General features: G+C 42.8%; 1 protein-coding gene across 14 annotated transcripts in view; it reads right to left on the bottom strand.

Moving 5' to 3' along the window:
• The window catches only part of Robo1 (roundabout guidance receptor 1), a 1,008,387-nt gene that overhangs the window by 46,500 nt on the left and 948,362 nt on the right, over nucleotides 1-13,525 (bottom strand). For 10 of the 14 annotated variants that reach the window (XM_075953430.1, XM_075953344.1, XM_075953840.1 and 7 more), the window contains 3 exons: nucleotides 8,637-8,834; nucleotides 5,130-5,156; nucleotides 3,687-3,729 (listed from right to left, as the gene is read on the bottom strand). In XM_075953430.1, the coding sequence (XP_075809545.1) occupies nucleotides 3,687-3,729; nucleotides 5,130-5,156; nucleotides 8,637-8,834 (268 nt within the window). The remainder of the gene's footprint in view (nucleotides 1-3,686; nucleotides 3,730-5,129; nucleotides 5,157-8,636; nucleotides 8,835-13,525) is intronic. The other 4 variants (XM_075953502.1, XM_075953979.1, XM_075954218.1 and 1 more) reach the window with 1 other exon arrangement.

Here is a 13,525-nt window from a genome sequence, read left to right as displayed (position 1 = left end):
GTCACGGGCTCAGAAGCAGCTTTAGACAGAATGGAGGAAATGCATTTGTTCTTAAACTTTTAAGATCACGTGTACATGTGTGTACCTCTGTGAGAGTGTTGCATAGTGCCTACAGGACCCAGAGATGGGTGCCTGATTCCCTGGAGCTGGAGCTGCAAGCAGCTCTCCATCCCTTGGTGTGGGTGCTGGGAGCACAACTTAGCTCTTCTGCAAGGGCAGTGGCATGCTTTTAACAACGGATGCATCCCTGCATCCCAGCAGCAGCTCGGCTGTGGTCTAAGCGTGCACATTCAGTGATGCTTTATTTCAAATAAATAAGAGCTGATTTACCTCATGCTTACCATGGTGCATACTTCATGGGAAACTATCAAAAAGGGAGTTTGGATAAACTGAAAAGGGATCGTAGGTAGAACATGATCTTTAGACTAATCCAGTAAAGTGTGTGCAATGTCATGATCCAGTGTGAATAGAAGACAATGTAACATGGCAAGTTGATACGGCAGGGCAAGAGTCTGTGGGCTCTATTGTTATCCCGAATTTGGGGTTGATATGTTACATGTAGAACTGGAGTCCTACCGGTCACAGTGTCTTCAGGAGTGATGATACAATTAATACACACCCCAAAGATAATTCTTGCCTAGCCTGACAGAGAATCTGCAGGAGTAGTTTTAATGAAACAAGATGCTGTTGGAACGTCCAGTGCTTTCCTTCCAGATTCAGCGAAGGAAAACCAGGGTTTGCAGACAAATAATGTGAGAGACATTGAGTGTGGTAAGAGATGGCTTGTCAAATGCCCTCCCCCACACAGGAGGAAAAACCAGCCGGCTAAGAGACTTTGGCTTAGGTGTCATTGACCTAGTGATGTGCCAGGTCCACCGAGGATCAAGAATCTCAGATATATGAAGAAAACCAGGGCTGAAATATGGACAAAGAGAACTCAGCAGAGAAGATGGACAGTACACGTTCTCGCCTCCACCCATTAAAAAAATAAAACTCGCACATGCATGGGTGCACACACCAGCACAGACAAACACACTCGCACATGCATGGGTGCACACACCAGCACAGACAAACACACTCGCACATGCATGGGTGCACACACCAGCACAGACAAACACACTCGCACATGCATGGGTGCACACACCAGCACAGACAAACACACTCGCACATGCATGGGTGCACACACCAGCACAGACAAACACACTCGCACATGCATGGGTGCACACAGCAGCACAGACAAACACACTCGCACATGCATGGGTGCACACACCAGCACAGACAAACACACTCGCACATGCATGGGTGCACACAGCAGCACAGACAAACACACTCGCACATGCATGGGTGCACACACCAGCACAGACAAACACACTCGCACATGCATGGGTGCATACACCAGCACAGACAAACACACTCGCACATGCATGGGTGCACACAGCAGCACAGACAAACACACTCGCACATGCATGGGTGCACACACCAGCACAGACAAACACACTCGCACATGCATGGGTGCACACACCAGCACAGACAAACACACTCGCACATGCGTGGGTGCACACACCAGCACAGACAAACACACACGGCACGGCCATCCCCTGGCTAGAAATGACGCCTTTTCCTAATAAGCTATTTTTTTGTTTTGTTTTGTTGTTTTTCAAGACAGGGTTTCTCTGTAGCTTTGGAGCCTGTCCTGGAACTAGCTCTTGTAGACCAGGCTGGTCTCAAACTCACAGAGATCCGCCTGCCTCTGCCTTCCGAGTGCTGGGATTAAAGGCGTGCGCCACCACCGCCCGGCTATTTTTCTTAACCTATTTTATTTTCCCCCAAACGATTAGTAACTGGCACTACAAAAGAGCAGAGTTTGAAAGGCGCCAATCTCTTTAATATCCATCTTGTCTTTCTCATTGCATTATAAGACCGAGGGCGGGCATTTTCACCCATGGTGACTGCTGCATAGGAAGGGTTTATTCTATGAAGTGAATGAACCGCCATGTTTACGATTGTGTACAAACAAAACAACAACAATAAAAAAGAGTCGAAATCCTCACTTAACCATCGCCTCGCCAACATTCCTGCCCCTTTCATCATTACACTGGGGACAACGATGATTTCTACGGAGGGTTGGAAATAAATCCCCTTCATTGCTAGGCATCTGTTTTTAGATGTAAACAGCTATACCTTCATTGCTAGCAAATTTCAAAATAGAGAATTGAAGAACTTTACAATTCCGCATTCACAACAGAAAAACCACTTAATGCTTCTTATGCACCCCTGCCATTGTTTGCCCCATAATTTTGTTTCCCAAGGTTGTAAACGTTTAACAAAGGAATGAGGTTTATATTTTATTTCTATGCATGTGTGTGTGTGAGCATGTGCATACGTGTCCACGCACAGAGCCCACAGCCAAGAAAACCGAAGTCTGCAGTCTTAAGTATATACACAAAAGGTGGTGGCTAAATAATCAGGCATTCCAGATCTACCTAAGAGGAAATGTTCCCATGCCAGAGGCTCATTCATGAATGCCCGGGCTGTGCCTCACATGGAATTCCCCAGGATGCAAAAACACGCTGTGGTTGAATTCTTGAATCTGGTAGATTTATTCTTTTTACGCAAACTTCCTAGCTTTGGGAGTGTTTTGGAGGCTGGCTTTGTTTCACAGGTATGAAAACAAGAAGTTAATGGTATCCAGGAATGAAGAGATTAGTACCCATTGCCACATTTGCAAAGCCTTGGCTAGAAGCAGGCAACCTTTCCTTTCAAATCACTCTTTGTTATAGAGCAAGTTCAGCAATGTTCCTGTCAGACACTCCTTAGATGTAGGAATAACACTGTATTCATTTTTCACTGTCCGGTAGCTAACCAGGTTATTCAACTACACACAAAAGTACTTGGTAAGTTAAACAAATTTGAATTTTAAAGGAGTTTTTGTTGAAAGGGTTCCTAATTTTTCTTTTCTCCCCCCCCCCATCATCTTAATGTTTCTGAATTTTAGGGGATGAAAAAAAATCACCTTATTGTGGAAAATACTTAAGCCTGTCACCTGTGATTTATACCATATCAAGTCCCTTTAAGCTTTCTGCCGCTCCAATTTGTGATTTCTCTGTGAATATATTACAATTCACTGAATAATAATCACCAAAACATAACATAAATGTGGAATAAAGGTTCATTTTAGTTAGAGGTGAAAAATCTCTTTGTTAACAAGCTATCTAGATTTCGGCCTTTAAACATATTTCCCCCCAAACACAGACGGGAATTCTGCTAAATTCCTCCGGAAGAACAGACAGCAGCCACAACTTCCCAGCCGCTGCTGCGTTCAGCAGGTTTTCAAGGGAACGCCTTTCTCTGATGGTGTCTGTTAACTAGCTATATTTCTTCATCTTCGGCGGGCCACAGCTTAATCACGTTAACTCCTTGTAATCATCTGCTACATCGGCAAGTCTGTTTTCCTTGGGTCAAGTGCTCCCTCTCGTGGTCAACGACTAAAACTGCAAGCATTCACAGCAATCCCTGTAAACCCCTTGGTTTAAAGAGTGCCGCCAAGGGGAGAGACCTCTTCGAAGTATTTGAACAAATTTCAAAGGGAGGTTTTGTCTTTAAAAAAAGGAAGCAATGACACTGAGAAGACAGGAAAGAGTTGGAATACCCCTTCGGATTTAACAGAAAACAAGGAAGATACTTACCTCCCTCCACTGCTGACGGCTTCGCCTCCTCTTTGATAAGTTACTAGAATATTACAAGAAAAAGAGAGAGAGAGAACAATTAATAGACATGTTTATATAGCAGGAGCCATCATATTTATGAACATCTTTCTAAAATATCAGTCTGTTTCCCTTCCTGCCCAGAAACTCTATAAAACCATTGCCAGATGTAGCAGACTTTTGTTCCATACAGGAATTATTTAGAAGATTGTTTTTTAGACTAACTATACATCATTCTTAATTTCTCAGATTGCAAAAAATAAAATTAAAAATTTAGTACGCTACTACTAAGTACAGCTTATTCATATGTGCACAATTGTATCTTTATAGATTTCTTTAGTATTTCTTACCAGACAACATAATTCTATGATTTCTGTATGGATAATCTTAAATTCAGAGTGGAAGAAAACTTGCTAGATTGTCTTCCCAGAAGAAGGCACAGAAATAAAGAGAAGATACATGATCACATAAACCCTCCTTCCACACACAAAGACGTATGCCAAGTTGGGACGATTGATGTGACCTATTTTATATTTGACTTGTGAAAATCCTGTCGTACTATATTTCTATCAGACATTATATTTCTATCAGATAGGGTGAAAAAATATTTTAATGCAGTTTAAGGATTAATCCACTTTATTTTGGCCAGAACAAACACAGACTTATAAATAGTTAGGCATGGAGTTAAGAAGATTAGCTTTCCTGTAAATACAGACACATTTTCTAAGAAGAAATGTGTTTTTAAAAGCTGCCAAGTTTCCGCTACTTAGAAAAACTCCAAACTGGAAGTCTGCTAGGGAGAGATAACTGTGCCCAGTGATCCCAATAACTGGATTAAAACTGAGGACACAGAACTACGGGGACATCTTTGACTGGAGCTGACGTGAGAGAAGGATCTGTTCTGAAAGAAGCTGAAGGGGACCAAGACGAGGACTCTGACTTGTCAGAAATGAAGTTTATCACTCATGTGGGCAGAGATTTGGGGTGCTTCTGAGAACAGTAATTCTATGGACAGAAAACTACAAAGGAGAGAAATCTGTCTGTTGTTGGAAAACTTCAAAGTTGAAGTCGAGGGGAGAAAGATGCACAGCCTCGTGTGAACTAACCAGTGAGATGATTAGTGTGTTAAATCATGCCGAGGGTAGAAAAGTGTGCTGGTTTAACGGAGATACATGCACAGAGGCTAAGATGCAATGTGGCATGCAGGATATGTAACTGCACTGAGGAGATGAAAAGCAACGCCCACCGCTTCTACTTCAGACGCATGCCTGGCATGAGAAAATGCAATATTGTGGTCTATCTATGCAACATTGTGGTCTATGCAAGTCCTTTCCCCAAGTTACCGTTTAAGATGAACTGAAACATAACAGCACGACACACGCCAAACTAACACACGGAAGGAAGAGGGTAAGTGCAAATAGATACCTGTTGGTGTGAAGGTAAAAGACGGGACTGAAAAATCAAAACAAAATATAAACTAGTTATTAAGCTGGAGAGAGAAGGGGAACATATCACATTAGTATAAATCAAGCAGACAGCTGAACATAACACAAATGTAAATAACCAAGCCAGTGGGTTTGACACTCTGATATATGAGTAACACCACATCTGAAGTCTGAAAAAGAAGCAGCCTGTCTCTACAGGTACCGTTCTGAAGTGGCTGACATTCTAACACTCTCAGGAGGGGAATTGTCTGGGTTAGCCTGCGGATGACCTTGCATTTAGAAACACAGAGTCTGCCCACTGCTTTAGTACAAACAGGAATCCTGCACTATTAATCATTCCCAAACACTGGATGATGGATTCTTAAACAAGTATTATCAGGGCTGTGCTGGATCCTTATCTGGACATCTGAAAGTAAATGCTTGGTAAGTGGAATAGTAGGTGCAGTGGGGTGCTCATTACTGGAATGGGGGGAGATGGAGAGATGAGAGAGAGAGAGAGAGAGAGAGAGAGAGAGAGAGAGAGAGAGAGAGAGAGAGAGAGAGAGAGAGAGAATCAAACAAATTATACAGCTTTACTGGGGAGAAATGCCTGGCAGCACAGAAACAGAGTAACATGGTTTTCTTTTGTTTTTGCTTTTTTTTAAATCATCATGAAAACTTGTGAATGGATAGTAAGAGATGTAGGGATGTGGAGCTACACCTCCAATTTATTTGTCATCCTTTACACTGAGAAGCTTTCGAGGGACAGACAGAACATTTTTTAATGCCACCCTAGAAGCGGAACAAAAGAACAATAACACCCCCGGAGAACCTCCACTCTTTCTGTAGTTATAAATCTTAATCTAATCAATAATGCCTGAAATTGAACTGCAGACCTCAAAAGTGGCAGTCTGCCCCCCTCCCCCCCCATTTCCCCATCTTCTCCCTTTGCTGGGGGCAGGCAAGCACCACTGCAGTTTCCATGCTATTTCATAGAGGGAGGAGACGAAATGATTTTCCAATCTCTCCCCTTCAATTTAAAGGAAATGCAGCCCTAATAGGGAAAGCAGGAAAATGCCTTCCTTTCAAATTAAAGATTGCTCGCAACAATTCTTTAGGGCAAATAAGCTGCAATATTGATTATTTTTCATGTATCAAAAATACCAAAGTTTGTTTTCCATTTATATATCAATAGGAAATTGATGATAGGGTCTGAACTTGGATTGGGAACATGCTGGAAGGGTGTACCATGTCCACTTTTTTGCAAGCTACGTAATATTAGCATACAAGAAAGAACAATGACAAAACCCTCAATGCATCCTCAATTTATACAGTGGCCTTCGTGTGTAGCACGGCAGGACCATCTTAAGAATTCCGTTGTGACTTTTTTCACTCAGATCTTTTCAAAGTCAATATAATTTAGCTATATTAAAAAAACCAATAGTAACAAGTCCTGATAAAATATAAAGAACAGGTGCGTTTGAAACTAAAGCTGTTCAAGCAAGAATGGAGTCCCTGAACATTAATCTGTGATGACAAGGACACAGGGGACCAGAAAGGCCATTCTAGGTGCTTTCGCTAACCCATTTGTGAAGAGGAAAAACAAATCAGGACAGGCGAGCACCAAGTGGGATTTTTACCCACCCAAACCCAACTGAATTCCCAAGTCTTCCAAGGCCACAGCTAACGCCTTGTGTGCTCGCTAATGTTGGGGATCTGTGTGAATGAACACAGGCAGGTATGCAGGACTGATGCACATCATACACAGCGAAATGTGGCGAGGCCACCCCCAAAATCCCCACAGTGTGAAAAAGTCACACTCCGGCTTGATCTTGTGCAGGCAAATGGGCATTCTGCACTGATTCTGTTAAAATATGCCATATCTCATTTCACTTAGACCACTGGCATTATTTTTTAGCATAAGAAATTTCAGATGACACAATGTACTTTAAAAATTGCATAGAAAAAGAATTACAAAAAATGTTAAGGTGAGGAAAAGAGAGTCAGGGGCTCAGGAAGTCCCATTCAGAATTATGTTTTATGATTTCTGTTCAGCGGGGGCTAACTGAAAAGGCAACGGGATTAGTTGGGGAATGCACGGAGGTGTTTACTGGCATGCGCAAAGGACATTAGTAAAGGCAAGGAAGGCTTTGGAGAGCAAGGAGGGGTCTGTGCCACATCCTTAGAGCCAGACAGTAGAGAGCATTAACCTGCTACACTTACACAACTAAGGCACTGGAGCCCAAGGACTGGATGCTTACACAACCAAGCTCTTGATGGAGGTCCTTCCACCAGAAAGTGCAGGGGACTCTACATTTCAATATTACTTAGCCCTGCTTCCTAACTCAAGTCAGATTTCAAAAACAGCCTCCAAGGGTATCCTCCTGCCTCCCCAAGCCACCTCCCACAAAGCCCTTCTCTCCATTGATCCGAGTCAAAGGATCATCTGGCCAGCATGTGTCTGTCATTGTTCGTCTTTGTATGCATAATGAGCCGCACTGTCTTTGCACTGGCCCCAAGCCCTCCAAGGCTTTTTTTGCTATTTCCCGGCAGGGCCACTGACAGAACTCGTGTCTGGTGTGTGTGTGTTTGTGGCGGGGGTGGGGGGTGGGGTAATGGACAGATGACAATGCCTGCGAAGGTTTACATACGGAAGGGGGCTGCAGGGCCAGGGCCGGTCAGGGCTTCATTTCCACAGGACTGGTGACAGTCTCGCTCATTCTTTTGTCAAGATCTCTTGTAAGCAAGAGCACAGAAATCTGAGACTGCACAGCTAGGATTCTGTCTAAAGGTACAGGGGTGTTTGAGTTCCACCCAGCACTGACAATACTGACTTAGCCGCACAATTAGTCAGAGGCAGTACTTTGCCAGGGCATGTCTAAAGTGTTTGCTTAGGAAACATGTGCGCAGTTAGCATAGAAAGGAGGTCATGGTTGGGCTAGGGGGAGCCTTATAAGCAATCGTTACAACGTCTGCTCTGCAGCAATGTAAAGGTCTTCTATCAGGTTGCCATATGGGGTCTATATCTAGGGTGAATCACACTGTTTCCATCCAACCCGTGAGAACTTTGAGAACAAAAGGGAGCACTATAAACAAACACAGGTAAGGGGTCCGTGACTTAGAGCTGCCCTGGTGTAAACCTGAGTTATCAAAGACGAGAATGAAGAGGATGGCTATCTACCAGGGAGTCTTAAGAACTGACTCAGCTAGTAAAAAATAAACACGGGCAGCGCTGAGATCTGAGGGTGTGTTGCAAAGGCATGCGAGTCTCTAGGCATGTGCAGCCCCGCCTCATCGCAAGCAAAGAGTGCTTTCTTTAGAAAAAGGTGGGCCCAGAGAGGTTGGAAGAGTCTATTCCTGGCTTGCCACATGAGCAAGTTCCTATATGGACAATGTGGAGAAAAAAGCACTATTGAGAACCTTCCCATAATAAAGCCATTTAATGAAGGCTGTGTGCCATGAATAACACACTATCAGTTTAAGATAAAAGGTTTTATAGCCACCACACCTTTCCTGATGCCCGCATACGTGCTGGTGAGACCGTTTCTCTTCTTGCGGTGCCTGTACAGCCAGATGCTAAAGACCATGAGGATGATCCAGCAGGCTGCCCCAATGCCAGCAATGAAAGCTGGCTGCTTCACCACGTCTGAGATCTGCTGAGCGAGGCTCACTTGGTCCTCGGGAGACACGGGGTTTCCATGAGAATCTGAAAGGCCACCTCTTGGTTAATAAGGGTCAAAATCTCAACGTGACAGTACAGTACAGTATACATGGCTCCTGTTTCATCTTGTTAGCATCTGCACAATGATTTTGTTTTCCATTTTGCCTCAGCCACCACTGGGAAGTGCAAGAGGTTTTAGGGGAAAGAATTTATTTATTCCATTTACTTTAATTCAAAACAAGTATGTCATACTTTTATGAGGCTACCGTTAAAGACAGATGCCCTCTGTCTTTTTATTTCAGAATACTGTGTGGGTGTTTAGTGTAGGTTTCATATGAGAAAACTAACCAGATATACCAAAATACCTCTAAACTATGGAATAACTTAATGCATTCTGGGAAATAAAGGGTACTGAATTTGTAAATATAGAAAAAACTTTTTCATACTTCTGTAGGAACCCTCAAATATTTGCTTCAAAAATGATAGAAATGAGTTAGGTGCAGTGACCCACAGCTTTAGTCCCAGCACCAAGGAGACAGAGGCAGTTGTATCTCTATGTGATTTGAAACCAGCCAGTCTATACAGAGAATCCCAGGCCAGCTGGGGTTACATAGGGAAACTCTGTCTTAAGAATGGACGGTGGGAGGCAGGTGGGAAGCTAGAATTGAAATTTTACCTCTTCTGTAAGTAGATCTTAAAAAAAATGTGTTTGTTCCCTCTCCAAAACTATTTTGCATAGTCTTCAACTGTCTTAATTGCACATTATTTGAACTTATATTCAGAAAGAATTATAAAATCAAAGACAGCTAAAACACTATAAAAATTAGCTTTGGCAGAACTACAGATAATCTTTCTTTTAGAATAATAATGATGATCCACATTAGAAATAAGAAAAGAACATTAAATATGTAAAAGAATCATCAAGTGTTACGAATAGCCAAAAGAACTCATATTTTCTGCTAGACATTTTGATTCAAAATTAAAAATTGATAGAATATATGGGTAATAAAATTTACTCATTTTCCATTTGTCTTAGGCCTGTAGAGAGGTTGCTGAGGCCTGCAGTTCTTAGTTAAGGCCCCCCCCCCGCAGAGCTGCCCGCGAACTCTAGGAAATCAAGGCTGTTGCTCCACCAGCAAGGCAACCCGTTTTGTTGACCCTTAGTGATGGCCAACTTAAGGCTGCACAGTGTGCAGTGTCCTCACTGCTGGAAGTCCTGTTAATATCTTTCTACACTCTATCTGGGGGAAAAGGGGTGCTTGCCCATTTTATTCTTCCTATCATTGAGTCATCTGACATAAACTACTAATGTCCTGCATTCTTCTAGCTTCATGTTGATTCGGATCTGTTTTCCCGGTTCACTGTAATTTTGCTATTCGATACACACAGTGTATTCTTCAGCTCCCCTCATCATCTCCTTCCCATTCCCAGCAGCCCCCTCATTGCTGGCACTTCCCTTCTCAGATTCACGTCCTGTGGTTACGCACTGTGACCCGTTTAACTTAACCAGGGCCCTCTGTATGACCAGCGAATTGAAGCTATGCACTTCAGTTTGGCACAGCCATCAGTGGGCACACAGTAAAGGAAATGGTTTCCTCTGGTCCTAAACCCATTAGCAGCATAGAGACAGTACTGGGGGATAGAGTTGGCTTAGTCCTTTTTTTTTTCTCCTGTTGTGAGAAACTCAGGCCCATCTCCTAAGAATATGCTTGAGCTCTGAGAAAAATGTATGTGTGTATGTGTGCATACATTTTGTGTGCCAATGGCTGTGCATATGGGTGTGGGTGTGTATGTGTTATGAATATGCCTGTGGATGCCAAAATTCAGCACCCAATGTCTTCCTCAATCGCTTCCCACCTATGTTTTGGAGACAGGTTTTCGCTGAATGCACAGTTCAGTATTTCAGCTGGTCTGGCTGCCAGCGAGCTACAGGCATCTGTTTCGCTCTGCCTCCCTACTGCTGGGATTCTGGAAGTATGCTGTCATGCCCAGATTTTACAGAGGTCCTAGGGACTCCGACTTAGATTCTCACACTTGCTCGGCAAGCACAGAACCGTCTCTGCAGCTCTCTCTTCCTGTTTTCTCCCAGGTCTTAGCATGCTCAAGCCAGATACTCTAGCCTCCGTATGCCCGACTGTGTCTGGGACATAGCAGTTCAACCTCCTTCACGATTCCACTCGTTCTCTATGGATTGTGCGCATGTCCAGTGGTGACAGCCTCTTAGTGATGGCGGCGCACTCTGGAATCCATCACCGTTTCCTCTTGGAACAACCAAACCCTTGAAATTTACAGGGGTTTAGTTCTGAGGAAACTTTTGAGCACCAATAAAGACACCATGATTCCACAGGCCCTTCCTCTAGATTCACACTGCGGGGTAGTGAGTGGCTCCTGTGGCCTTCTCCCTTCCAGATCTGTCTGTAGTAAATTGCTTCTGTCACGAATTTGGTCCCATTGCCTCCCCCATGTCTCCTTGGAGACACAGACATCTGTCGCTCACTCTTCCTGGTCAAAGGTATCCTAGAGAGCGGTCATGCAGGCAGGTTACATAAAAATTTCAGGGCACCTGTCTGTCACCGTTCCCTGGGACAGGGAAGCCGTAGCAAGGTAAACACCAGCGACCAGATCATCTGAGCCCTGTCCAGGGAGGACCGATTCACAGCCTCTCTGCAGAAAGAGAACTCCAAGCCTGATCAAAGAGACATCAGCAATTCTGCTTTGAAACTGGAGCATGTTCTGGTCCCCCGGCATAGTTTCATTTCGAGAACAATAATCGCCACAACTAATTCTTCATGAACAACATTTCTGAACTTGAACATGGCTTTTTCCTTATTAAATGATACTGCCTTTTGACAAGACAACTGTGCTGAGACTGCTTTAGGAATACAGCGCTCCTCTCCATGTGGAAGGTCTAAATTCCTCGTCATGCTGTGTGTATGTGTGTGCGCGCACACGCACGCGTGTGCCCGCGCGGGTGCTACTGTACCTTTTCCTTGAACGCAACTGCCAGTTTCACTCTCCAGAGGGTCAAGGCCGAGAAACTATTTTTGCCAGCAGTCACCTGCTTTCAACTGTTTGTTGACGGAAAGTTTTATTTCATGTCCCAGACCCTTTTATCTCTGGTTGGCCTAAGAGCATTTCCACCTCTCAGCGCTCACTAAGCAGGCCTATTCTTTTCACTCTTAATTCATCCTTTGTATCTACCAGGTTTACAGATCGCATGGTTGTTTGCGCAAGGTTAAATCGGGTAGCTTCAGATTTTATAGAAAGGGCCATGGGAGGTTCCCCTGCTAGCGACCAGATGGGCTGAACGGAATAAAGTGTTGGTGTGACTAATGAATTCAAACGGCCACTCGGTATATCAGGTTTGGTCTCACTGCAGCTGAGGCTATATTAAAATATTTGACTCTTAAATTTCTTGATATAAATCTTAATAAAATAACCCACAGTCCCCCCTTACAACCCATCTTCCGAAATAATAGGACAAAAAGGCAGTGCACTATAAAAGCAAACATTGTCAACAGGATCACAGCAATGTAACTTGCAATGTTAAAAAATAGATATTGACATTACAGCAAAGTGGATAAATGTGTGTGTGTCAACTTATATTTATTCCTGCATGCATGTTAAAACATTCTAACAGATGCATTAAGCATTTTTCCATTTCCTGTATTGCTTGAAACAAGTTGTGAAGCTATTTTTGTCTAAAAGAGATGCATGTAATAATTACATTCAAAGCTGGTAAGTGGAAATGGTGAGTTAAAAATTATGAAATTCTAGCCCAGAGTTGCAGCTGAGTGAGCAAGCTTTAAATGGGAATCTCACAATTAGCATTTAAATCTCCACTTGGTGGAAGGTGGTTCCCTACCCAACGACCTCATTCTGTGGGGGCCCCAAATACCTTACATGCAATCAGAATGGGTAAGAGCAAGATGCCCCCCTCTTAGCCTGAAGCATTTAAGTTCTCCCATAAAATGTGTGTCCTTTCTCCTCTTCAGCTGGCCTGGGGACAGCTCGGGAAACCTCATATTAAAGCCGCAATTTCATTGGCCTGTGGTCCACAATGCTTGGCACTCAGAACTTACATGGAACTGAGTCCTAACCAATAACCAGTGTTCGGGAAACTATACTGTGTTACATTGCAAAGATTTTCTGTCTATCCTAGAGCCACTGGCTTTGACTTAACAGTGAAATAAATACAATATTCCAGGCTGGATACTTCTTAATTTTATCTTGACGTAATTCTAAGGTGACAGTATTGTCAGTGCCTTAAGAAGGTATGTGCTTGGGAAGCATGCAGACTGTGTCACCCGATCCTTTGGCCACAATTTCACATATGACATAAAATATTTCAAAGTTTCATTTCTGATTGTTAATATATAAAGTTGACTCTGCACTTCTTGTTACCTTTAATAATATAAATATCACTACTTAAAAATCAAACTATTTTTATTTTGTCTTTTTAGGAACAATAGTATTTGTTTTTTTATATTTGACTTTTAGCCACCTGTTAATTTGTATAATATGTATGTAATATATTTCTGTAGTGAATATTAATTTGTATATTCTGTATATAATATATTTTCTGTATTGAATCATAGTCATGTGGGCTTCTGTGACACATTTTCTTTTTCATTAATCTAATATTTTTAAAGCAGAAATTGCATTTAGCCTTTTAAGTAATTAGTATATAAATATTTAAACATTAATATCTTAATTTACCTTTTGTAATAAAAACC

The sequence above is a fragment of the Microtus pennsylvanicus genome, chromosome 1 (assembly GCF_037038515.1).
Source record: "Microtus pennsylvanicus isolate mMicPen1 chromosome 1, mMicPen1.hap1, whole genome shotgun sequence".
Taxonomy (NCBI): domain Eukaryota; kingdom Metazoa; phylum Chordata; class Mammalia; order Rodentia; family Cricetidae; genus Microtus; species Microtus pennsylvanicus.
The sequence above is the reverse complement of the archived record's forward strand: the minus strand, read 5'-3'. Positions and strand labels throughout refer to the sequence as shown.